At 42.8% G+C, this 25,248-nt stretch overlaps 1 protein-coding gene across 1 annotated transcript in view; it reads right to left on the reverse strand.

Moving 5' to 3' along the window:
- The window catches only part of ryr2a (ryanodine receptor 2a (cardiac)), a gene marked incomplete at its 5' end in the record, with an annotated part of 316,463 nt that overhangs the window by 85,156 nt on the left and 206,059 nt on the right, over nucleotides 1–25,248 (reverse strand). The window contains 13 exons of the mRNA XM_079492228.1: nucleotides 400–481; nucleotides 657–895; nucleotides 1,708–1,768; nucleotides 4,928–4,977; nucleotides 6,208–6,329; nucleotides 7,125–7,189; nucleotides 7,327–7,442; nucleotides 9,050–9,173; nucleotides 10,196–10,271; nucleotides 10,415–10,492; nucleotides 17,076–17,213; nucleotides 18,523–18,612; nucleotides 19,126–19,204. Coding sequence (XP_079348354.1) covers nucleotides 400–481; nucleotides 657–895; nucleotides 1,708–1,768; nucleotides 4,928–4,977; nucleotides 6,208–6,329; nucleotides 7,125–7,189; nucleotides 7,327–7,442; nucleotides 9,050–9,173; nucleotides 10,196–10,271; nucleotides 10,415–10,492; nucleotides 17,076–17,213; nucleotides 18,523–18,612; nucleotides 19,126–19,204 — 1,320 coding nt within the window. The remainder of the gene's footprint in view (nucleotides 1–399; nucleotides 482–656; nucleotides 896–1,707; nucleotides 1,769–4,927; nucleotides 4,978–6,207; nucleotides 6,330–7,124; nucleotides 7,190–7,326; nucleotides 7,443–9,049; nucleotides 9,174–10,195; nucleotides 10,272–10,414; nucleotides 10,493–17,075; nucleotides 17,214–18,522; nucleotides 18,613–19,125; nucleotides 19,205–25,248) is intronic.

Raw genomic sequence — 25,248 nt, forward strand, 5'->3', positions numbered from 1 at the left:
AAAGGGATGAGGAGGAAGAGGAAACAAAGTGAAACACATCTCATACACACACCAGTAAACAAAATCCTCCATGGGCAAGGGAGATAATAGATTTCAGGGCTATTGCACGCACGTGCGCACGCACGTGCGCACGCACGCACGCGCGCGCGCACGTGCGCACGCACGCACGCGCGCGCGCGCGCGCACGTGCGCACGCACGCGCACGTGCGCACGCACGCGCACACACACACACACACACACACACACACACACACACACACACACACACACACACACACACACACACACACACACACACACACACACACACACACACACACACACACACACACACACACACACACACACACACACACGCGCGCGCACGCACACACGCACACACTTATTTTTTAAATGTACCTTTCTACATAGATGCTCTTATTGGTGCCCAGAGAGTAGAGGCTGTTAAGAATTCTGTAACAGGACACCTGGACATCATCCACTGGAGGACAGGTGAGAAAGGATCGATCAATCAATCAATCAATCAATCAATCAATCAAAAATCCACAGCTTGATAAAAAAAACCTAATACATTTGCCTTCATTTCTGCATCTAAATATCTTTCTAAATATCATCATCTAAAATATCTTCCTCCTCATTATATTATCATGACATACACATGAGGTCTTCCCCGAAGAGGTTCTGTCCGATGTGCTCAAACAGGGAGGAGAGCACGGGGAGGAGGGCGAAGGTGATGTAGTTGATGATCTGCGTGACGCCGCGGGGCTGCGTCCTGGTGTGCGTGAACTGGCCCAGCTTCAGGTTCTCCAGCGTCTTCTCCAGGTCCTCTGCAGCGTTCTCGAAGAAAGCCCGCAGCGCCTCCTTCAGCGTCTCCAGACCGGTCTTCATCACAGTCCTGCAGACAGACAGTAAGACAGGGTTTCATAATCTATGAATATGTGACATGTCTGGTTCTTAGTGGATTTTAGACTTGCATTAGACAGTTCATGTTTTCAATTTGCCAACGGTTGTTGTGGATGGATTGTATATTGCCATTGAACATAATGAACAAGTGTACAACGAAATTAACTTGATGGCGTCAATCCAGTGCAATGCAAAAAGCCATCTTTGTTATCTTTGTTTACTTGGCAGTCGAGAATACATTTTTCCCTACAAGGGACAGTTAGCATTACCGTATATAATATTTGGAGACACAAATGCACGATAGAAGCCAGAAGCTTGCTAATTTGCTGAGGTATTCACTTAATTCATTGGTTCATTCTAGCCCAAGATTTAGACTCTCGTAGACGTATTTATCGATTCTGACGTCATCACTCTCTACGAGTCTAAGCGACTATATGGCTTATTTCTGGCCGCCAGCGAAAATCCCTGCCTCAAAGTAACTCTTAACTTGTGCAAATGCAAAATCTAAGCTGCTTTCTCTGCTGCCCCACTTGTCCGGTTTGTGTGCGCCCAGCAATTACACCCTGTAGGTCCGTAGTTTTCAATAAAAAAGGTGTTTTGATCCACTCTGTCTCTGAATCTGGCATTTTCCTCCATTGTAAATGCACACACACACACACACACACACACACACACACACACACACACACACACACACACACACACACACACACACACACACACACACACGCACACGCACACGCACACGCACACGCACACGCACACACACACACGCACACGCACACGCACATCGCTTGCACCTACCTTGCATCAAGTGTCTGCCCCAGTATGTGCAGACAGTTGACTATAGAAGTGGCATCATTACCTGGGAGAACAGTGAAGGGAGCAGAAGGACATGACAGATGTTCAAATAATGTGAAAATAACAAGTGTCTTTGATAGCATCCTCTGTTAACGTGCAAAGGATGCAAACTAGCCTGTACAGTAAACTAGAGTGGAAAAATCGCCACTTGATGATGAGTATACAATTGCACAGCAGACTTTTCTATTGTCTACCCATCACACGGTAACATAAGTGGAAGTACAGTACACCCCATAACATACAGCACACACATGCACACCTTAAGCAGATGACCATACACTTGCACACACGTGTGTATGTACAGTATATGCACACGCACACACACACACACATTATGAGAACATGCACACACACGCGTCGCAGACATAACATTGTAAATCATTTTGCATGCATGCATTGCATGCACGACATTGCATGTACTCGTGTGCACACTCCATAAACAACTTGGACACTCTCATACAGATATGCATGCACACAATCCCAAACCAAAAAACTGTAAAAGTTTAAAGTTTCTTTCTTTTATTAGTTTATCACAATTGTAATTTAATATTGACCAGCATGTGAAGAGTTTAACTGTATGTTGCATATTGCATAAACATAAATTGATTTTGAACCAATCTCCTCCAATTTACTACTACACATGATCTCGGGAGTCGTGTGATAATAAGCACCAACACCAATGGCTTCCAAAATGAGTGGGACTTATTTATAATCTAAAATGCTATATCATGAACGCAACATCCAGTCAACCACAAAACACAGCAACACTTTCATACACCATTGATTGAAAACTCTACATACATCGCCTGACGTCAATGTTGTTTTGAAACAAAAAATAAATTGGCAGTAAATTGCTCAATGAAAAGAGGCTTTAGTCAGCAGTGTTTCACATTCAGCCAAGTTTATACCGTCTGCCATTAGCAATGAATACGTGAATGTGCTTGGCCAGCATTCTTATCCATTGATTAATTATCAGTGAATTAAAGTAGGGACATAGTCTGCACAAAGCAAGAGTTCAACAGGGTCTGCCAACCCCTACAACAAAACAGTTTCAGGCGTACTGTCCTGAAAACTCAGAGACCTCGCTGAACAGTCTGCGCTGTGGCGTGGGACGCTTCAAGTCATCTATGAAGAAGTGGGGCCTATCGGACAGCAGAGCATGCGAGTGTGGCGAGCCTGAACAGACTGCCGAGCACATCATCACAGACTGCCCCCTATACAGCCCACCCTCAGAAGCTGGCCTTTTTGACTTAGGACCAGAGACGAGGGCATGGCTGCATGACACTGAGTTGGCCATCTGATGATACACGAAAGAAGAAGAAGCTCAGAGAAGCTAAAAGTGCAAAGATGGCAAAAGTCAAGAATACAGGTACAGAGATGGGTTGGGGGGCTGCAGGGGCTGCAGTTGGGTGGTGGGGGGGGGTGAGATAGAGTGGGTGAGAGACAAGTAGAAAGATGGAAACAGAGGGAGGGAGGAGAAATTGGGAGGAAGGGGCGATCCTTCATGAGGACGGGTGGAATTAGGGATGGAAAAGAGAACAGAGGAGAGGAGGGCGGGATGGATGGTGGTGGGGGGGTTGTGTAGAAGGAAAGTGGAGGGAGGGTCGGAGAGAGAGACGGGGGAGTGGAAGGGGTGAAAAAGTGAACAAAGGAAGGTGGGGAGGGTGTTTTTGATAGAATGGCGAGAGTGAGGACAGACATAATGAGGAGGGCAGTCAGTTGAGTACACGAGAGCCCTCCACATCCCCATATTCAGTAGTGAATCCAGGAATCAGCCAGGATAGCCTTCATAATCCGCTTAGGAAACTTCAGCAGGCGTCGGCCATGGTCCAATGGCCGTATGCATGACACCATCTCCACAGTCACATATACGTATTCTGTATACATACTGTCACTTTCAATGTCATTAGTTGAGCCACAAAGTCTTTGCAAAAGTACAGTAATGAGCCAGCCTGTCTGTCTGTCTGTCTGTCTGTCTGTCTGTCTGTCTGTCTGTCTGTCTGTCTGTCTGTCTGTCTGTCTCACTCTGCCTGCAATCAAATGACTCAATACACTGTAATATCATCTTCAAATCACAACACAAGGCCTCGAACTCGAACTCAATGTCTGGATTTGGTGATCAAAGGTTTTTAAGAGCGTCCTCTATCGTAAACACTGAAAAACCAAATGACAAACGAGATACAATATCATCAGATCAGGAATGTGATTGACACAAGAATGAGCCTGAGATGGTAATGAGATTGGGATGATTCATATGAGAATAAGAAAGAATGCCTGTGCCGAGACATGCGCAGGTCAAACGAACCCCTTTGTTACAACAGCTTGTACCAAAAGCACTAGAAGTGCTTTTCCATTAAGTACACGTGGCATGCACAGCGAGTGCACGCCTCATTTAATGCCTTTAAAGTGGCCCTTTGAGTTTTGCTGATTGAACTGCAGTGTAATGACATCCAGACGAAAGAACACAACAGTTCATTACAGGTGGATTTAGGAGCCAAGGTAGACATTAGACAACATGCATGTTCCAACAGACTGGAGACGTAATAATACCAGATAAAAATAATGCATTTCCTCTTGGTGAATGACAGGTGAAAACGGCATTATTACTAAATATTGTAAATATTGTACAAACAGTTTGTCCTTGGGGCCCCTCCGAACAGACAGAACAAACTCCTGCTGCATTGCCATGGCGACACAGAACTTCAATCATACTGTAAGTCCTTTAAAAAAGACACAGGATAACTCCAATGGACATTATTGGCTTCAGATTACATCCAGGTTAGATTATAATAAACTTTTCTTTGATGCTACTCTGTGTTTTTTTTGCTTTTTGCTTTCAATTTTTTTAAAGGCCAGTTTAGCAAGACTTAATGAAAATTCCAATGCTTTAGGTATTTTATTTTATGTTATCACAGATAACATCTAAGTCCCTAAATTCCACATTTCTATCAAATTCCATGACCTGTGGCCGCACCAAGGGGAAGGGGATGAAGCCATATTGGGAAGCACTGTTTACTTAATCTTCATGTGAACTAACATTTACCAGTTCTATTTCCAGAAAATAAAAAAGTCCAGATAAATCAAACACGGGTAGAAACGCACGGTAGCAGACTTAGCATCAGGAGTAGCATGCTAGTAACAGGCACACAATCATGGTCCTTACCAAATAAGGATATCCTATGTCTGACAAGAACTCCCAGTTTGCAGAAAAGACTGAAGAGAGAGAGAGAGAGAGAGAGAGAGAGAGAGAGAGAGAGAGAGAGAGAGAGAGAGAGAGAGAGAGAGAGAGAGAGAGAGAGAGAGAGAGAGAGAGAGAGAGAGAGAGAGAGAGAGAGAAAGAGAGAAAGAAAGAAAGAGAGAAAGAAAGAAAGAAAGAAAGAGAAAAGGTGGAGAGGAGAGGAGAAAGAAAGGGGGGTAATACAATGAAAATTGACAACGGGACAGTCAAATATGGTCACTTGCAGAGAAGGAAGACATAAAGGAAAAATGGGCCGAACACAAAAAAGACTAGACAAGATAAAGATGACAAAGTGAAACAGTGATGAAACAGCAGAGTTTTTGTTTGATGTCTGCGTGGTAGCGACATCAAAGTACTCAGCATGAGGTCTTTTGTACAACACAGCAGGGTGGGATATTTGAAATACGCTTTCTGAACAGTGACTTTAAGCCTAATTTACACTTCTGGGCATGCTGCGTGCCACATGTTGAAAACGAAGACGATCTACAAGCTCCCAATTCGAACCGATGTGGCACATTGTGAGCTTGTAGATCTGCTATTTTTGGTGTGCAACAACGGCGTATAGTAGCCTACTAAATGTGTAGGCCGCAATATTGCAAGTAAATCTTTCTTTGTGAGAAATTGTTTCTTGGCATTTGGTCTTAGCAAACAAAGCTATTTGTGTAAAAGACACAAACTTCAATACCTTTTTATTGATCCGGGATGTGACACATTTCAAATGTCCTGGCTAACAAAGACAGTAGTTAAGTGTTCATGAAAGTAGACCGACTTGCCCATTGGAGCCAGGAGAGCCAGTTTAGTGGCAATATTCTTGCTTTATTTCATGGTGTGAGTGAAGTACTATAAATTTAGAAACGTTGAAAATAGCCCTGAGCTCTTTTGAAAATCACCTTGGATTGTGTACAATCTACCGCTCAATCTTCTATTTATAAGCAATGGGACTGCTCATCAGGGTGACAAAGAAGATAACAGGATTTGACACATTCTTCATTTCCCAGCTAACAAAGACAGTAATTAAGTGGTCATGAATGCAGATCGACTCAGCCAAGACAGCATTCAAATCTGCAATTGAGTGGTAATATTCTTTCCTTTATATTGGGGCAGAAAATAATACTGCTAGGTCCTATGATCCTATACCACTTCATATTGTTAGACCAAAGGCTATAGTAATGATAATCTTATGGATGTTGGTGTCAACTGGTCACCTGGTCACCATCTCCTTCTCTTTGTTGGAGGCGTGGCCACCACTGCTGATTGGTCGGACTGCAGTGGAGAGGAAATAGAGCTGGTGGTTCTTGAAGTACTGGTCCACCAATGGCAGAACAACCTGTGGGGTCATAATGGTTAGGCCTACATTACTTTAAAGTCTACAGTTAAGGATACAGCTCTGCTATATGGACATGTGTGAAGAGAGCTGTCTAAGTTTAGCATTTTGTAGGAAGTATAGAGCGTCGCAGTCCCGCCCCCTACCAGGGCCCAGGAAATGATTCTCCGTTCATTTTCCTCATAGACATTTCAGAAAGTATTTATTTAAAGACGTTTACGCCGCGGACAAAGCCAACACTTGTCGTGACAAATCATGACAACAAACAAAAAATTTCGGGCAAAACAAAGAATTAGAAAGTAGAAAAAACGGCAGGTTACAACACTTTTTTTGTTGTTTTTCTTCTATGTAATTATTTGTTTGGTCCAAAATATTGTGTGTGTTGTCATGATTTGTCACGACTCGAGTTGGCTTCGTACAACGCTTAAAAGGTCTTTAAATAAATACTTTTTGAAATGTCTATTGGAAAAATGCATTGTGATTCATTTCCTGGGCCTGGCGTCGTCATGAAAGGGGGCGGGACTGCGACGCTCTATTGTAGGTACAAAACTAACTTAAAATAAAAAATACGTGCAGAATAATTGTGCTTCTTTTAATAATTTCTATACACTTTATTTGCATGACAGCGGTTCTCAAAGTGGGAGTCCAGGGACCCTCAGGGTTACTTGAGGGGGTTCCAAATGGACCCTTTAGAGGTCTGAAACTCTTGACAGTTATGGGTGTCCTTGAAATTAAACAGTTTGAGAACCACTGCTTTAGTTTATAATGGCTTGTCATGTCATGACTGCCAGCCCGGACCTTTCCAAAGAACTTGATCTGCTGCTCGTGTGGAACCTTTTCTCCTTTAGGTTTCGTTCCCACATCTGAGGCACAGAGGGGAGAAGAAAAAAAGGAAAAAACACTGATTGTGTTTACATAATTTGCATGCACATTCCTGTCATGTACTGTGAACCTTGTCTTATAGTGATGGCTGAAAATGGGAAAGGTGCCAAAGTCTCACCGAACTCCATCATGTGCTGGTGGGCCTGCTCTACATATGTGATCAGCTGCTGGAGGAACGTGTAGGCAAAACGTTTCTCTATCGCCGGCGTGTCCAACTCCTGCACCTTCCCACCTCTAGCAAGAAAACATGTGTCAAAGACAGTATACACCAACAAGTACTGTACAGTTGGAGGCCATCGATATTGTCCTTTTCTTTTTGCTGTGGTTTGCGTGATCTGCGCAAAAGGTCAGTTAACCCATTTTGGGCGGGAACCCCTTTTGGTGTTTTAAACATTATGTTATAATTTAGCTATTGAAAAATAGCAGATCTACAAGCTCATAGCGCGCCACCGAGTGGCGCACTACGAGCTTGTAGGTCTGCTATTTTTGAAAAATCGTGAAAATATTTATTTCAGAAAACTGGAGGATTTAGAAGGATTTTTTTTTAATTTTGAGGTCAGGCTTAAATGGGTCAAATGATAAGGGACAATATCGGTGGAACCCAACTGTACACCAACACGTACTGTAGCTTCGGTTTTAACCGCTTGAACCCTAGTGGTCTCTATTCTTGGAATGTGGTAGGGGTTCCCAAACGGTGGTGCGTGCACCCCTTGTGGTGCGGAACGCCCTCTTGGGTGTGTGTGACATGACAAGGGTAATGGCTGGTTTCATGGTGTTGGTGGTGCAGAAACGGCAGAATCCGGTAAAGCACTGTTGTAAGCAGATGTATAGAGCAGCTGCGGGAGTATACAGCAGCTGCATGTCCCTCAGTGCAGTGACATTCTGTGATTATTTTGCCATAATCATATTAGAAAATGTGTAATTTTCAGCCAAATACAACAAGACTGAGCATTGGGGGGTGCGTCAGCTAGGGTCAACAGAGGGTGCACGGCCAAAAGAGTTGTGGTAATAGATGAACATTCAGCAAATATGACTGAATATTCTGTGAAAACATCTGATCTACAAGCTCACAATGTGATGCATTTCCAAGTAGCCCATAGAAACCTTGGGGTCCCCAATCAGGGTTTAAGTGCTTAATCTTTCTAATTTCAATTGCCTTGTATTCAAGGTGTAAGACGTACCCAAAGAAGCAAAGGAAATATAATGTACACTGTGGCTTTACAAAACTCCTACAATTCGTTTAGAAGGAAAGGCTGATGTACAAAAATCATGTGCCCATAATACAAGCTTGTAAAATCACATATAGAGAGGTCTATGGAATGTGATTTTGATGTACAGTTGGAGGCCATCGATATTGTCCTTTTCTTTTTGCTGAGGTTTGCGTGATCTGCGCAAAAGGACAGTTAACCCATTTTGGGCGGGAACCCCTTTTGGTGTTTTAAACATTGTTATAATTTAGCTATTGAAAAATAGCAGATCTACAAGCTCATAGCGCGCCACCGAGTGGCGCGCTACGAGCTTTGTAGGTCTGCTATTTTTTGAAAAATCGTGAAAATATTTATTTCAGAAAACTGGAGGATTTAGAAGGATTTTTTAAAATTTTGAGGTCAGGCCTAAATGGGTCAAATGATAAGGGACAATATCGATGGCCTCCAACTGTAGTATATAAATCTGAGTTTTCGCTCTGCATTTTCCTGGCCAGCCAACGTGGCAGACCCTACTTTTCCAGGCTAGGCGTTAAATGAATCGGCCATAATGTAAAATAATGTACTGTACTGTACACGTCATGTGTGTGTTGAGATAACAGCATGTGCGTCTCAGTCTGTCTCACGGTGACTCACCTGGACACGGTGTATCCATTGATCTGGAGGAATTTGAGGATGTCTTGGGCCTTTTCTCTGTCTTTGGATTTCTCTTTGGCAGTGAGGGTGTCGTAGGGCACCAGCAAGGGATGGCTCCCTCCACCTGGAGACCCCCAGAGTGTGTTAACAGAACACTGTACAATCCTGAGTATTCCTTTAACTCTCAGGGGGGTACAAATCTAGTGTACAAATGGATTTATTTGTTTGGATTTTTTTTTACCCTCTCAAGAGTTAACATAACACTCAGGATGTACTCAGGAGCACACACAATAAAATCCAGAGTTGCCATTTTTCTCGCTTAACTCCTAACAAGTCAAAAGATTACACTCTCACAGACCTTATAAATGAACACTTTAGATTTTTACTGTGTATAGGCTCAACATGCTGTTATAGCTTGAGATGTCAGTCAGAACATTTATTTCTATTAAAAAAGACAAATAGGCACAGCCATTCTCCTTTTAAACAGATGGGACGGACACACCCATTCACAGTCAAACAGTGCCCCCTGCTGGTTGCAGTGAACATGAACCGTGACCATGAATCATCATCACACACGCCCCATCTGAGCAGGAGGCAAAGCAAGGCTAACAGGATCTGACAATAAAAGGGTCTCTTTCTTTATGTTTCAACTTTAATCCCCTTAGCAGAACAGTGAGTGGCAGCCAACAGGCGGAATCTCCACAGGGCTTTAAACCAAATAAGGGCTCAAATATGAAGGATTTCCGAAGTTAGGATGTCCCTATAATCCGCTGTTTTTTTCCAAACACAACGGCATGACCCAGAAACAAATCAATATCCCCTTGCTGTGTAATTGATATTAAAACCACCACGCTGTGCTCTCTCCAAGGCTGACGTCCCAAACCATTGGGACACATGAGGACACATGTAACCAAGATTTTAAATCTTAGATAATATCAAAACATTACATATTCTATTGGTTAGGTATTAGACTTTATAGTAGGATGTTAGTTAGGCTTAAATTAGCTATGGTATTATAATGTTCATAAACATGCACTGTCCCGTAAATTAAGAATTGAAGTAAAGTAAAATAAAGTACGTTTGATTATGGGAACTACATGCTTTGACAGTGTGAGGGACTAAAATAATACAGTACAGTACATGTACCTTTGGCTTCTAGCTCCATCTTCTTCTTCTTAGCCCAGATATTGTGATAGTTCTCTGCAAGCAGCTCGGCCATAGACTGCAGCAATAAAAATGTTAAAGTTGAGTACAGAGTTACTACGATCGGTCAAAAAGATATATCACATGTCATCCCTGAATGTGTGCGTGCGTGCACGTGTCTGTGCATGCATGAGTGGGTGCATGGGTGCGTGTGTCACTTACATGTAGGTCTCTGGAGAGTGTCACATTGCTCATGTCTATTGGCCTGGGACTGAAGCCTGGAGCTCCTTCAAAAGACTGCTGGGGGGAAAAAGAAAGGTGTGGATTTTAGCAATGGGTCAAAATGTGTCCTCGAAGTAGCTTATTTATTTATTTTATTTAACATTTATTCACCAGGCATGTCTTCATAAACAAAGTCAAGCTGGAGACATACAACAATAACGATCAACTGGAGACCATAGTAATCGAGGATAGAGATCTCAACAGGGCCGGAAATTAAGGTCTGGCTCTACCTGGACCCTAAATGGGGTGGCCCGAGGCACCCTGGCACACATTTTACGCCAGAAAACATGAATTTAAAAAAAAGAAAAAAGGAAAAAAAAGGGGAAAGAAAGTTCTATATACAGTATGGGCATTCCCAGCTGATACAATCCCTGTAATGCCCATATATGGAGATCCCTGACAATATTAAGCCCATATTCGGGAATGCCAATATATGATCATATTGTGACAGTCTCATGATAACCACTGTGGTTGCCGCAAAGGTCGCAGTTAACTATGGAATCATCATGATGACCTGGTCCTGGGCACCTGGGGTGACCAGGGGGCTGATGTCACGTGATGTCACGATGACCCGGGGGCTTGCCTGGCGGTGAGACAGGAATTGCGAGTGTCGTGACAGAGTGACGGGGATTGTGGATTAGGTGTAAAAAACGCACAATTCCATAGTTAACTGGTCGCAACAATTATCTTATTGAGGTAGATTCCAAGAGAATGGTGCAGCATAGTCGAAAGCATGATTCCCAAATGCAGTTCTCGAACATTATATGAGATATCATTTAGTGATCTCAGATTGTAATGTCCACATTGTTGAATGAGTAATGTGTTTATGTAACCTGGCAACTACCCAAGGATAGTTTTGTATAAAAACAAATACCAATAAATGTCTGTTGTCTTCAACATTTGTACTACAGCTTTAACAACTTAACCCATTCGATGCGATTCGAAAAACGCCTTCTAAATCCTGATCTTAAGTTTTCTGAAATGCTTCAAATAGAACTTCAAAAAGAAAAAAATTATACATTATAGTTATAGGCCTACATATACATTTAATTAATTTGATCAATACTGCTACAATCAGTAGCAGGCTAGCACCTGTGGTCATCAGCATTCAAGGCAAGGCAAGGCAAGGCAATTTTATTTATATAGCACCTTTCATACACATTCAGTAGCGGCTGTGGGCCAAACTGAAAAGTGTTCCTATCAAATGTATTGATAGGCTGCACTCACATGAGAACACGGCACGCTAATTAGTGATTCAGATGTGGTCTTTTTTCTATATATCAGTCATTGAAGCAACCAATAAGCTGGTCTGTATTTTTATATTAGCACAAGCACAAGTTACTCAAAGTTGTGAAATCTATCCAACTTCTGCAGCCTATCATCCATGTGGAGATGCAAACACTTCCTTGTTCTTCACATGGTTGTATTTTTTTACAAATGACCTCTAGGCTCTAGATGGCGACAAAGTGCTTCTTATGCTTCCTTGTTGTGCGCTGAATGCACATCAACAGAACAGACATTAGAGCCTCTGACCGCCACCTCAGCTGCATTAACCCCTTAAGCGGTTTGATGCAAACTTAACTAGACCAGTGGTTCCCAAACTTCTTGCTTATATATATATATATACTTTTTGAAATGTACTCTTGACCCAGAAATGGGCCCGACCCACTGTTTGGGAACCAGTGCTCTCTAGACTAAGGTGGCATTCACACCAGGATGCTTTACTGCTACTATACGCCTGCTGCGCATTGTAGGAAAGTGCACTTCGTTTGGCCCGGTATGAAGGCTCATTCAAATTCTGGTGTACAAACAAATTTGAATCCTCAAAAAATCTGTGGTTTCGCTTAGTTTCAAAGCGCACCAGAGTGGGGATCACCGCAGGTGTGAATGCAATCGCATTAAATATAGAGGATGACCAAAGAATGTGCCATTGTGGGATGAAGAAGTTGGTACTTGGCATTATTACGCAGCGAAAGATGATCCGTGGACAGACGTGGTCTAATGAAGAGATAGAAGCCCTTATTGCAATATAGCGAGACGATAATATATCAATGCTGAAGGTTACAGACAAGAACAATGCAGTGTACAGGATATATAGCGAGAGAATGTAGGCGATTGGGTTCCATCGCACATTTGCACAATGTCGCATGTCGCATAAAGTCCGCAGTACAGACCTGGACAGGGGAATCCTGACGGGCGCTTCCGCTGATCTGGAGTCAGATAAAAGTGGTAGGTTTGTTTGTGTAGACAGTAGGCTACTCCTATTAACCTACCAGGTTTATTTATGTATGTAGGCTAGCCGCTACTACAAAACAAGTTGGTAAAGTTGTAGCGATCCGTGCACACGCACGCACTCACTCACTCACTCACTCTCTCACTCTCTCACTCTCTCACTCTCTCTCTCTCTCTCTCTCTCACTCTCTCACTCTCTCACTCTCTCTCTCTCTCACAGTCACAGTAACGTCCAGTCCAGCCCCCAACACACTTATCCTCAGTTACTCTCACTTTAGGTCCTAACTATTACTCAAAGTAAAACTATAATTTTAACACCATACATATATCACCACCACCATAGAACACATTGTTAAAGTTCACTGCTGCGGTTCCCTGCTGCGGTTGACAGCGCAATGTCAACGCAAACGCGGCAAATTAAAAATGCTCCACCCCCCAATCGCAGCTAGTCTACCGAAGTACAGGTCTGAATGTGACCTTAGTAAACAGGAACCGAGTTGGCTCTGTACTTAGATTTTTCCCGTCTAAACCTAATCTCTTTGCCAAAAATAGCCAATGTACAAGCAAGATCTGCTACAGTATTGGCTAATGTTTCCCCCAGAACATGGACGCTTGGGTCCAGGTGGTTAAGGACCTGAGTGTACTACCTGGCTAGCCAGTGATATCCTGAGTGTACTACCTGACTAGCCAGTGATATTCTGGGTGTACTACCTGGCTATGGTTCCAAGTGGTTAACGACCTGAGTGTACTACCTGGCTGCTAGTTTTTTATTCCTAGGGTGGCTCAGGTTTAGGAGCGCTCGTTTTACCGCTCCGCCACATCTTTTACTACCGCGGATTTTTTAATAGTTTTTGGATTAAGGTTGGTGAGGGGTACGTTAATAGTTTTTGGATTAAGGTTGGTGAGGGATGCGTTGCTCCCCTGCTTGCGGTTATGTTTAGGTTAGAGTTAGAGATAGGGTTAGTACTAGTCATAGAGTACTAGTAGGCATAAACACTTGTGTGCGGTCCAAAACACAGACCCAGCGCTTCCTACTCCACTGACAACCAATCACAGCGCTCCAAATTCCCTCCCATCATAGGAATAAAAAACTCGCTACCTGGCTATGGGTCCAAGTGGTTAACGACCTGAGTGTACTACCTGGCTATGGGTCCAGATGGTTAACGACCTGAGTGTACTACCTGGCTATGGGTCCAGGTGGTTAACGACCTGAGTGTACTACCTGGCTATGGGTCCAGGTGGTTAACGACCTGAGTGTACTACCTGGCTATGGGTCCAGGTGGTTAACGACCTGAGTGTACTACTAGCCAGTGATATTCTGAGCGTACTACCTGGCTAGCCAGTGATATTCTGAGTGTACTACCTGACTAGCCAGTGATATTCTGAGTGTACTACCTGGCTAGCCAGTGATATTCTGAGCGTACTACCTGGCTAGCCAGTGATATTCTGAGCGTACTACCTGGCTAGACAGTGATATTCTGAGTGTACTACCTGGCTAGCCAGTGATATTCTGAGCGTACTACCTGGCTAGCCAGTGATATTCTGAGCGTACTACCTGGCTAGCCAGTGATATTCTGAGCGTACTACCTGGCTAGCCAGTGATATTCTGAGCGTACTACCTGGCTAGCCAGTGATATTCTGAGTGTACTACCTGGCTAGCCAGTGATATTCTGGGTGTACTACCTGGCTAGCCAGTGATATTCTGAGTGTACTACCTGGCTAGCCAGTGATATTCTGGGTGTACTACCTGGCTAGCCAGTGATATTCTGAGCGTACTACCTGGCTAGCCAGTGATATTCTGAGTGTACTACCTGGCTAGCCAGTGATATTCTGGGTGTACTACCTGGCTAGCCAGTGATATTCTGGGTGTACTACCTGGCTAGACAGTGATATTCTGAGTGTACTACCTGGCTAGACAGTGATATTCTGGGTGTACTACCTGGCTAGCCAGTGATATTCTGGGTGTACTACCTGGCTATGGGTCCAGGTGGTTAACGACCTGAGTGTACTACCTGGCTATGGGTCCAGGTGGTTAACGACCTGAGTGTACTACTAGCCAGTGATATTCTGAGCGTACTACCTGGCTAGCCAGTGATATTCTGAGTGTACTACCTGACTAGCCAGTGATATTCTGAGTGTACTACCTGGCTAGCCAGTGATATTCTGAGCGTACTACCTGGCTAGCCAGTGATATTCTGAGCGTACTACCTGGCTAGACAGTGATATTCTGAGTGTACTACCTGGCTAGCCAGTGATATTCTGAGCGTACTACCTGGCTAGCCAGTGATATTCTGAGCGTACTACCTGGCTAGCCAGTGATATTCTGAGCGTACTACCTGGCTAGCCAGTGATATTCTGAGCGTACTACCTGGCTAGCCAGTGATATTCTGAGTGTACTACCTGGCTAGCCAGTGATATTCTGGGTGTACTACCTGGCTAGCCAGTGATATTCTGAGTGTACTACCTGGCTAGCCAGTGATATTCTGGGTGTACTACCTGGCTAGCCAGTGATATTCTGAGCGTACTACCTGGCTAGCCAGTGATATTCTGAGTGTACTACCTGGCTAGCCAGTGATATTCTGGGTGTACTACCTGGCTAGCCAGTGATATTCTGGGTGTACTACCTGGCTAGACAGTGATATTCTGAGTGTACTACCTGGCTAGACAGTGATATTCTGGGTGTACTACCTGGCTAGCCAGTGATATTCTGGGTGTACTACCTGGCTAGCCAGTGATATTCTGAGTGTACTACCTGGCTAGACAGTGATATTCTGGGTGTACTACCTGGCTAGACAGTGATATTCTGGGTGTACTACCTGGCTAGACAGTGATATTCTGAGTGTACTACCTGGCTAGCCAGTGATATTCTGAGTGGACTACCTGGCTAGACAGTGATATTCTGAGTGGACTACCTGGCTAGACAGTAGAGTTCTCATCGGGCCTGAAAATTAAGGCCCGGCCCTACCCTACCCTAACTGGGTCGGCCCGAGGTCCGGCCCGACCCTAACAATTACCATAATATCAGGCCCGAAAACCCGAAAAAGCCCGAGTGAAAAAAAAGAGAAAAAAAGGAAAAAGAAAAATGCCACTATATGGCCGCGACGCCGTGGATTATTGAGACGACCGTGTCAGAGAACGCACTAATAGTCTAGTCGCCGAAATAAAGGATTTATGTAACTCACGTTAATTGGCTGATAATGTTCCATTTTCAACATTCTAATGGTTTCCAGCAATTTCCAGGGGTGAGTAAACATCTTCTGAATCAAAGTAGCAGCGATCCTCTGAAGTGACGCAGTTAATTATGTCCAATAGGCTACTGGCAATATTATGACAATTGTCAACTTGGCTATAATCTACTAGGTTACTGTATAGTTTACATTAATCATTGCCTCTCAAACCCACATACCACGCGTAATGTGCGTTGCCTAACCAAAAGAACAGACATACAAACCATCAACATGCCGCTCGATGGCGTGTCGAGTCTGTCGACAGCTTGCAGATCTTTTATTTTGGGCAGTGGGGCGAGTGGGCACACAACGAGGCGCGCTGCGCTACGATGGGGAAATTAAATAGCTCAGCTGTACAGCGCGCTGCGATACGATTTGTAAAGCAAATAGCTGTAGCCTACAGTGTGACTGTAACATTGCTTGGTCATCATGTAACTATATTACGTGCAGGCGCTTTCATAGTTATATGGAGCATTTACCGTTGATTAGGTAGCCTAATTTAGCTTATTCACCCAGCTGGGTTCAACGAGACAGCAGTGTCTCGTTAAGCCCCGACGTTTCCAAAACGAGCTATTGCGGATAAATCGATGGTCTTATAAAACATTTAAGCATATGGCAAGTTGACTTAAGTTATATAGTTGATGCTGAGCAGTAAGCAGCTCATTTGGTTTGCAAACCAGAGGCCAGCCAGCGGTAGCAAGTTCAACAACCACCGTTCTATTCTGTCACTTTGGTGCGCTGCTGCTGATCATCGCCTCCTCCTCCTTCAGTCAGTCACATATAGTATAATAGCCTAAACTGTATAAGTTAATCGCCAACATTCACCAGCTCAGCCCTCTTCATATTAAATAAATACATTACACAAACAACATAATTGTTATTTTTGTTATAATAAAATTATATAAAAAAATTTAAAAAAATCACGGAAAATCACAGAGCCCGAGGCTCGGCCCGGCCCGACTAATTATCGTGCATTTTGGGCCCGGCCCTACCCGAAAATGTCGGGCCGGGTCGGGCCGGGCCGGGTTCGGGCAGAGATTGAGAACTCTACTAGACAGTGATATTCTGAGTGGACTACCTGGCTAGCCAGTGATATTCTGAGTGGACTACCTGGCTAGACAGTGATATTCTGAGTGAACTACCTGGCTAGCCAGTGATATTCTGCGGGACTTGTTATGTAGTGTAGCAGGGTCTGCTTCCTTCATCCTCTCGATGCCCCAGCCCCAGGACAACATGGTCTTCAAAGACTCTTTGATTGGCCAGCGGTACAGCTCCTTGTCCTGAACATAAGCAAACACAAGCAAACTGAACGTTAGACATGCACTGATGCACACCCTTACAGGTCCATTTTGTTATACTATCACCATTATGTATTATGTTTCCTTTTAGATTTTTGACATTTAGCTTTTTTTCTCCACAATTTTGTTGTTACTTGTTACCCCAATTAAGTACCCACCGGAAGGACGTGGAGCCTTCGTCCTACTCCTCCTGTCCAACACTCCCCACTGACAGTGACAGGTGCCGCCCCAGCTTGTAGGAGTACGCGTGGTGACAAATACGACCCTCCCTGCCCAGCTTCCCTTCCCCGAACAACAACAAGTTAATTGTGTCCATATACAGGTAGATGCTCGACAAAGCCGGATGCACCGCAGTGGATTCTAACCCCAAACCCGAACCCCCCACTCTCCGACTTAAGTTTAGCTTATTACATTTATTTGACAGAGACAGTGTCAAATCTCAGCAATAGAAATGTGATGCATTGTACCAGGAAAGAGACTATTTTCACCTGCAGTCCCTGGGCAAGGGTACAACAATAAAAAACATAAAATAATACACGATGAAAAACAAGCACATACTGTAATGTTACGTAATACAACTAATTTTATGCTCTCGTGGGCAGGAGAGGAGCGTTGTGTAAATGGTGTGTAGGAGGAGAAAAATCTGTTAACATTTTGAGGTTAATCCATGATTTCACTTGAGAATTAAATGCTTGGAAGTCACTGTTACTTTTAATGTTCGATGGAAGGGAATTTGCATTATATTTATACGAGTTAACACTGAGTAATGTGTGTACATACTGTAGTACTGTATTTCCCTGGACAGTAATCAACCGCGTGCTACAATCCAGTACAGCTGTACTGTACTGTACTGTACGTTTTTGGCCGGGGACCCCCGGAAATGCTTTGGCAATGACTCGGGACCCCCGCCCCGCCCCCTCCCGACCCCCAATATAAATTGACTGCTACAATAACCTTAACCCATTTTGGGCGGGAACCCCTTTTGGTGTTTTAAGCATTATGTTATAATTTAGCTATTGAAAAATAGCAGATCTACAAGCTTGTAGCGTGCCACCGAGTGGCGCGCTACAAGCTTGTAGGTCTGCTATTTTTGAAAAATCGTGAAAAAAAAAAAAATGTTTTTTTTTGAAAATAATTTGGGGACCCTCCAAAATAATTTGGCGACCCGGAGGGGTCGCGACCCACGGGTTGAGAACCCCTGCTGTACTGTACTGTACTGTACTGTACTGTACTGTACTGTACTGTACTGTACTGTACTGTACTGTACTGTACTGTACTGTACTGTACCTACCTTGTCAGATAGGCTCTTGTATGGTTTGAGGAGAGGATGACTCTTGGAGGATTCACACATCTGTTCCCCATATGACCAGCCGTTGGAAAGCTACACAAACACATGAGAGGATGCCTTTAACCACAACAAACCCTAGCATCCCTATTTAGGGTCACTTTTCAGAAACTTTCAAAAATAAATTGTCAAAAAATGAGAAAATAGACGATCTACAAGCTCACAACGGGATGCAATGTGAGCTTGTAGATCAGCGTAGCATATAGTGCTTATTTGACACTTACAGTACAGTACATTATGAGACTTAAACCCAGTCTTGAGATTTCAATGATCAATTTTATTTAACAATGCATTTTGAAGCACGGCCCAAAAGTGTTGTTGTTTAACACTTTTTACCATGTTCAGTGTCCACAGCAATAACATTGCATTGTATGGCATTGTATTGTGTGTCTGACTGAAAATTGGTGAGAATGATCAGTAGGCTGCCCCGAAGAAATGTTGGAAGAAATGTTGGGTCAAAAAAGACAAGTCAATGTCAAATTGAGAGAACAAATGGCAGAATTTTCATGAAACTACACAAAGCATATTTAGTTGCTGCAACACACCCACCTTGTCCATGGACCACTTCTCATGGGAGTGCTCTGCGTATCTGTTGATGAAGTAGTCCAGCTTCTCAGGGACACTCACACTGATAAAAAGACAACAACAACAGAGTAAATAAATCAGACTTCCACCATTATCTCGTCAGAATGTGTCCCCAAAAGCCACAGTAAAAAACATGTACTGTAGGTGTAAGTATGTAGGACTAGTAGCATGCCAAAGTTTGTGATATTGCCATTGAGAATACATTGGGCGTTTAAGTTAAATACGGGGGGGGATATTTTGACAGCAGAAACTACCTGTCATAATTTCTCCCCCCTCCCTATTCCAAAGCCCCCCCAGGTACATTATATATTTAAACTATTTTCAGCAATGGTACACTTATTTTTTCAGTGGGTAAATCTTGTTGAGCTGGTCATTTTGAAAGTAGATCTCACGTCATAAATGTGTGGGCACCCCTGATGTAGGACTAGTAGCATGCCAAAGTTTGTGCTATTGCCATTGAGAATGCATTGGGCGTTTAAGTTAAATAACTCAGAAACTACAAATCATTTCAAAGTAAAAAGTTCCAGCATGTGTCTCCACAGTAAGCTGAATTATAAAATGTGTGAATAGAGTTTCTAGGTGAAAGTAATTTTTTGACGTGCCATAGAGCTGCCAATGGGCCTCATGCGCCAACCGTTCTTAAGAAGTTCTTAAGAGGAAATTTGTTCTTAGACCCACTTAGGAAGTTTTTAAGAAGGTTTTGGGATCCCTCAATCTTTTCTTAGCTGTGATTTGTTCGTAGGTAAGAACAAAATCTACGCACACTGTGGAGCACTCTTAGGGTGCCTTTTTCGTTCTTAAGTGCAATCTGAAAACATAAAGGGAAAACAGCGCCATCTGCATGATGCTCAAAGTTTGGTCTGAGGACCTCAAGGGGTCCTTGAGGAAGTTCCAGGCAGTCCACAGCAAAATATGGAATATTTTACCACTTTAATCCCATTTTATACTTTGAAAATAGCCAATATACAAGCTCACAAACGCGTCCCATTACTGCCCATTTTGAGCTTGTATATCGGCTATTTTCGGCTACATTCATGAATATTGAAAATATTAAAATATTGAAATATTGAAAATGTGAAAATTTCTGTTCACTTCAGTACCTCCACAGTATTATTGATTTTTAATGTTTGGAGTCTGGTGTTCCACCATATTTAGACTTTAGTTTAGGTATTCTTGACTTCACTCAACTTTATTTCTATGTGTGAGGTCCTGTGAGCTGCAATCACACACAGGTGTGACTGCAGGCAAGGCCATGGAGTCATGCAAAACCACACCCACCTGGGTGAACACAGGTAGGAAAGTGAATTCCCAATGCCTTATATGGGATTGGTGGGGCGGTTCCCTATGGTAATTAGGATGCTAATTAGGATATGTGGGGCGTCTACCTATGATCATTTGAATGAACTGGCCCACCCCTTCAAGTTACGAGGATTTGGATTCATCATCATAAGAACATGCTTACGAACAATTCTGCCTACTTAAGAACGTTTCATGAATCTGACTGGACTTCTCTTAGGAATTCACTTAGGAAGAAATGTAAGAGGAAAAGTTAGGAACTTATTGGCGCATGAGGCCCATTGGGCCCATAGTTCGTAAGCATGTTCTTATGATGATGAATCCAAATCCTCGTAACTTGAAGGGGTGTGCCAGTTCATTCAAATTATCATAGGTAGACGCCCCACATATCCTAATTAGCATCCTAATTACCATAGGGAACCGCCCCACCAATCCCATATAAGGCATTGGGAATTCACTTTCCTACCTGTGTTCACCCAGGTGGGTGTAGTTTTGCATGACTCCATGGCCTTGCCTGCAGTCACACCTGTGTGTGATTGCAGCTCACAGGACCTCACACATAGAAATAAAGTTGAGTGAAGTCAAGAATACCTAAACTAAAGTCTAAATATGGTGGAACACCAGACTCCAAACATTAAAAATCAATAATACTGTGGAGGTACTGAAGTGAACAGAAATTTTCACATTTTCAATATTTTCAATATTCATGAATGTATTTTATTATTTATCTCACAATAGTCAACTGGGGGGGGTATGTGGTGGGTATGGTGCGTTTGTTTGGGTTGGGTTGTGAACTCTAAACCAGTGGTTCTCAAACATTTTCATGTCAAGGACCCCCAAATTGACATGCATTCTGCAGACCCCCATATGAAAATATTTTCTGCTAGGGTAATGTTTTGAAGATTTATCAAAATGTTTTGAAAATAGCCGATCTACAAGCTCAAAATGGGCAGTAATGGGACGCGTTTGTGAGCTTGTAGATTGGCTATTTTCAAAGTATAAAATGGGATTAAAGTGGTAAAATATTCCATATTTTGCTGTGGACATGGAACTTCCTCAAGGACCCCTTGAGGTCCTCAGACCAAACTTTGAGCATCATGCAGATGGCGCTGTTTTCCCTTTATGTTTTCAGATTGCACTTAAGAACGAAAAAGGCACCCTAAGAGTGCTCCACAGTGTGCGTAGATTCTGTTCTTACCTACGAACAAATCACAGCTAAGAAAAGATTGAGGGATCCCAAAACCTTCTTAAAAACTTCCTAAGTGGGTCTAAGAACAAATTTCCTCTTAAGAACTTCTTAAGAACGGTTGGCGCATGAGGCCCTATGGGCCTCATGCGCCAATAAGTTCCTAACTTTTCCTCTTACATTTCTTCCTAAGTGAATTCCTAAGAGAAGTCCAGTCAGATTCATGAAACGTTCTTAAGTAGGCAGAATTGTTCGTAAGCATGTTCTTATGATGATGAATCCAAATCCTCGTAACTTGAAGGGGTGTGCCAGTTCATTCAAATGATCATAGGTAGACGCCCCACATATCCTAATTAACATCCTAATTACCATAGGGAACCGCCCCACCAATCCCATATAAGGCATTGGGAATTCACTTTCCTACCTGTGTTCACCCAGGTGGGTGTGGTTTTGCATGACTCCATGGCCTTGCCTGCAGTCACACCTGTGTGTGATTGCAGCACACAGAAATCACAGGACCTCACACATAGAAATAAAGTTGAGTGAAGTCAAGAATACCTAAACTAAAGTCTAAATATGGTGGAACACCAGACTCCAATAATACTGTGGAGGTACTGAAGTGAACAGAAAATTTCAATATTTTCAACATTTCAATATTTTTAATAATCATGAATGTATTTCATTATTTATCTCACAATAGTCAACTTGGGGGGGGGGGGGGGGGGGGGGGAATGATGGTGGGTGCATGGGGTGGGGGTTATGTGGTGGGTATGGTGCGTTGGGTTGGGTTGTGAACTCTAAACCAGTGGTTCTCAAACATTTTCATGTCAAGGACCCCCAAATTGACATGCATTCTGCAGACCCCCATATGAAAATATTTTCTGCTAGGGAAATGTTTTGAAGATTTATCAAAATGTTTCGAAAATAGCCGATCTACAAGCTCAAAATGGGCAGTAATGGGACGCGTTTGTGAGCTTGTAGATTGGCTATTTTCAAAGTATAAAATGGGATTAAAGTGGTAAATGTTCCATATTTTGCTGTGGACTGCCTGGAACTTCCTCAAGGACCCCTTGAGGTCCTCAGACCAAACTTTGAGCATCATGCAGATGGCGCTGTTTTTCCTTTATGTTTTCAGATTGCACTTAAGAACGAAAAAGGCACCCTAAGAGTGCTCCACAGTGTGCGTAGATTCTGTTCTTACCTACGAACAAATCACAGCTAAGAAAAGATTGAGGGATCCCAAAACCTTCTTAAAAACTTCCTAAGTGGGTCTAAGAACAAATTTCCTCTTAGGAACTTCTTAAGAACGGTTGGCGCATGAGGCCCAATGAGCCCCATTAAAAATTTCTCAAATTTGAAAGAACTATATTTCTAAAACTATGAAACATTTCAAAGATTCCTTTTCAGGCAAATGTCCACCATAAGATGAACCTAAATAGGTTTGAATGGGGTTTCTAGGTGTAAGTATGTAGGACTAGTAGCATGCCAAAGTTTGTGCTATTGCCATTGGGCCTCATGCACCAACCGTTCTTAAGAAGTTCTTAAGAGGAAATTTGTTCTTAGACCCACTTAGGAAGTTTTTAAGAAGGTTTTGGGATCCCTCAATCTTTTCTTAGCTGTGATTTGTTCGTAGGTAAGAACAGAATCTACGCACACTGTGGGGCACTCTTAGGGTGCCTTTTTTGTTCTTAAGTGCAATCTGAAAACATAAAGGGAAAACAGCGCCATCTGCATGATGCTCAAAGTTTGGTCTGAGGACCTCAAGGGGTCCTTGAGGAAGTTCCAGGCAGTCCACAGCAAAATATGGAATATTTTACCACTTTAATCCCATTTTATACTTTGAAAATAGCCAATATACAAGCTCACAAACGTGTCCCATTACTGCCCATTTTGAGCTTGTAGATCGGCTATTTTCAAAACATTTTGATAAATCTTCAAAACATTACCCTAGCAGAAAATATTTTCATATGGGGGTCTGCAGAATGCATGTCAATTTGGGGGTCCTTGACATGAAAATGTTTGAGAACCACTGGTTTAGAGTTCACAACCCAACCCAAACAAACGCACCATACCCACCACATAACCCCCCCCCCCCCCCCCCCCGCCATCACCCCCCCCCCCCAGTTGACTATTGTGAGATAAATAATAAAATACATTCATGAATATTGAAAATATTAAAATATTGAAATATTGAAAATGTGAACATTTCTGTTCACTTCAGTACCTCCACAGTATTATTGATTTTGAATGTTTGGAGTCTGGTGTTCCACCATATTTAGACTTTAGTTTAGGTATTCTTGACTTCACTCAACTTTATTTCTATGTGTGAGGTCCTGTGAGCTGCAATCACACACAGGTGTGACTGCAGGCAAGGCCATGGAGTCATGCAAAACTACACCCACCTGGGTGAACACAGGTAGGAAAGTGAATTCCCAATGCCTTATATGGGATTGGTGGGGCGGTTCCCTATGGTAATTAGGATGCTAATTAGGATATGTGGGGCGTCTACCTATGATAATTTGAATGAACTGGCACACCCCTTCAAGTTATGAGGATTTGGATTCATCATCATAAGAACATGCTTACGAACAATTCTGCCTACTTAAGAACGTTTCATGAATCTGACTGGACTTCTCTTAGGAATTCACTTAGGAAGAAATGTAAGAGGAAAAGTTAGGAACTTATTGGCGCATGAGGCCCATTGAGAATGCATTGGGTGTTTAAGTTAAATACGGGGGGGACATATTTTGACAGCAGAAACTGCCTGTCATAATTTCTCCCCCCTCCCTATTCCAAAGCCCCCCCAGGTACATTATATATTTAAACTATTTTCAGCAATGGTACACTTATTTTTTCAGTGGGTAGATCTTGTTGAGCTGGTCATTTTGAAAGTAGATCTCACGTCATAAATGTGTGGGCACCCCTGATGTAGGACTAGTAGCATGCCAAAGTTTGTGCTATTGCCATTGAGAATGCATTGGGTGTTAAAGTTAAATAACTCAGAAATTACAAATCATTTCAAAGTAAAAAGTTCCAGCATTTGTCTCCACAGTAAGCTGAATTATAAAATGTGTGAATGGAGTTTCTAGGTGAAAGTGATTTTTTGACATGCCATAGAGCTGCCATTGAGCCCCATTATACATTTCTCAAATTTGAAAGCACTACATTTCTAAAACTATGAAACATTTCAAAGATTCCTTTTCAGGCAAACATGTCCACCGTAAGATGAACCTAAATAGGTTTGAATGGGGTTTCTAGGTGTAAGTATGTAGGACTAGCAGCATGCCAAAGTTTGTGATATTGCCATTGAGAATGCATTGGGCGTTTAAGTTAAATAACTCCGAAACTACAAATCATTTCAAAGTAAAAAGTTCCAGCATGTGTCTCCACAGTAAGCTGAATTATAAAATGTGTGAATAGAGTTTCTAGGTGAAAGTAATTTTTTGACGTGCCATAGAGCTGCCATTGAGCCCCATTGTGAATTTCTCAAATTTGAAAGCACTATATTTCTAAAACTATGAAACTATGAAACTGCCTGTCATAATTTCTCCCCCCTCCCTATTCCAAAGCTCCCCCAGGTACATTATATATTTAAACTATTTTCA

The sequence above is a fragment of the Electrona antarctica genome (genome assembly GCF_951216825.1).
Source record: "Electrona antarctica genome assembly, chromosome: 22".
Classification (NCBI taxonomy): Eukaryota; Metazoa; Chordata; class Actinopteri; order Myctophiformes; family Myctophidae; genus Electrona; species Electrona antarctica.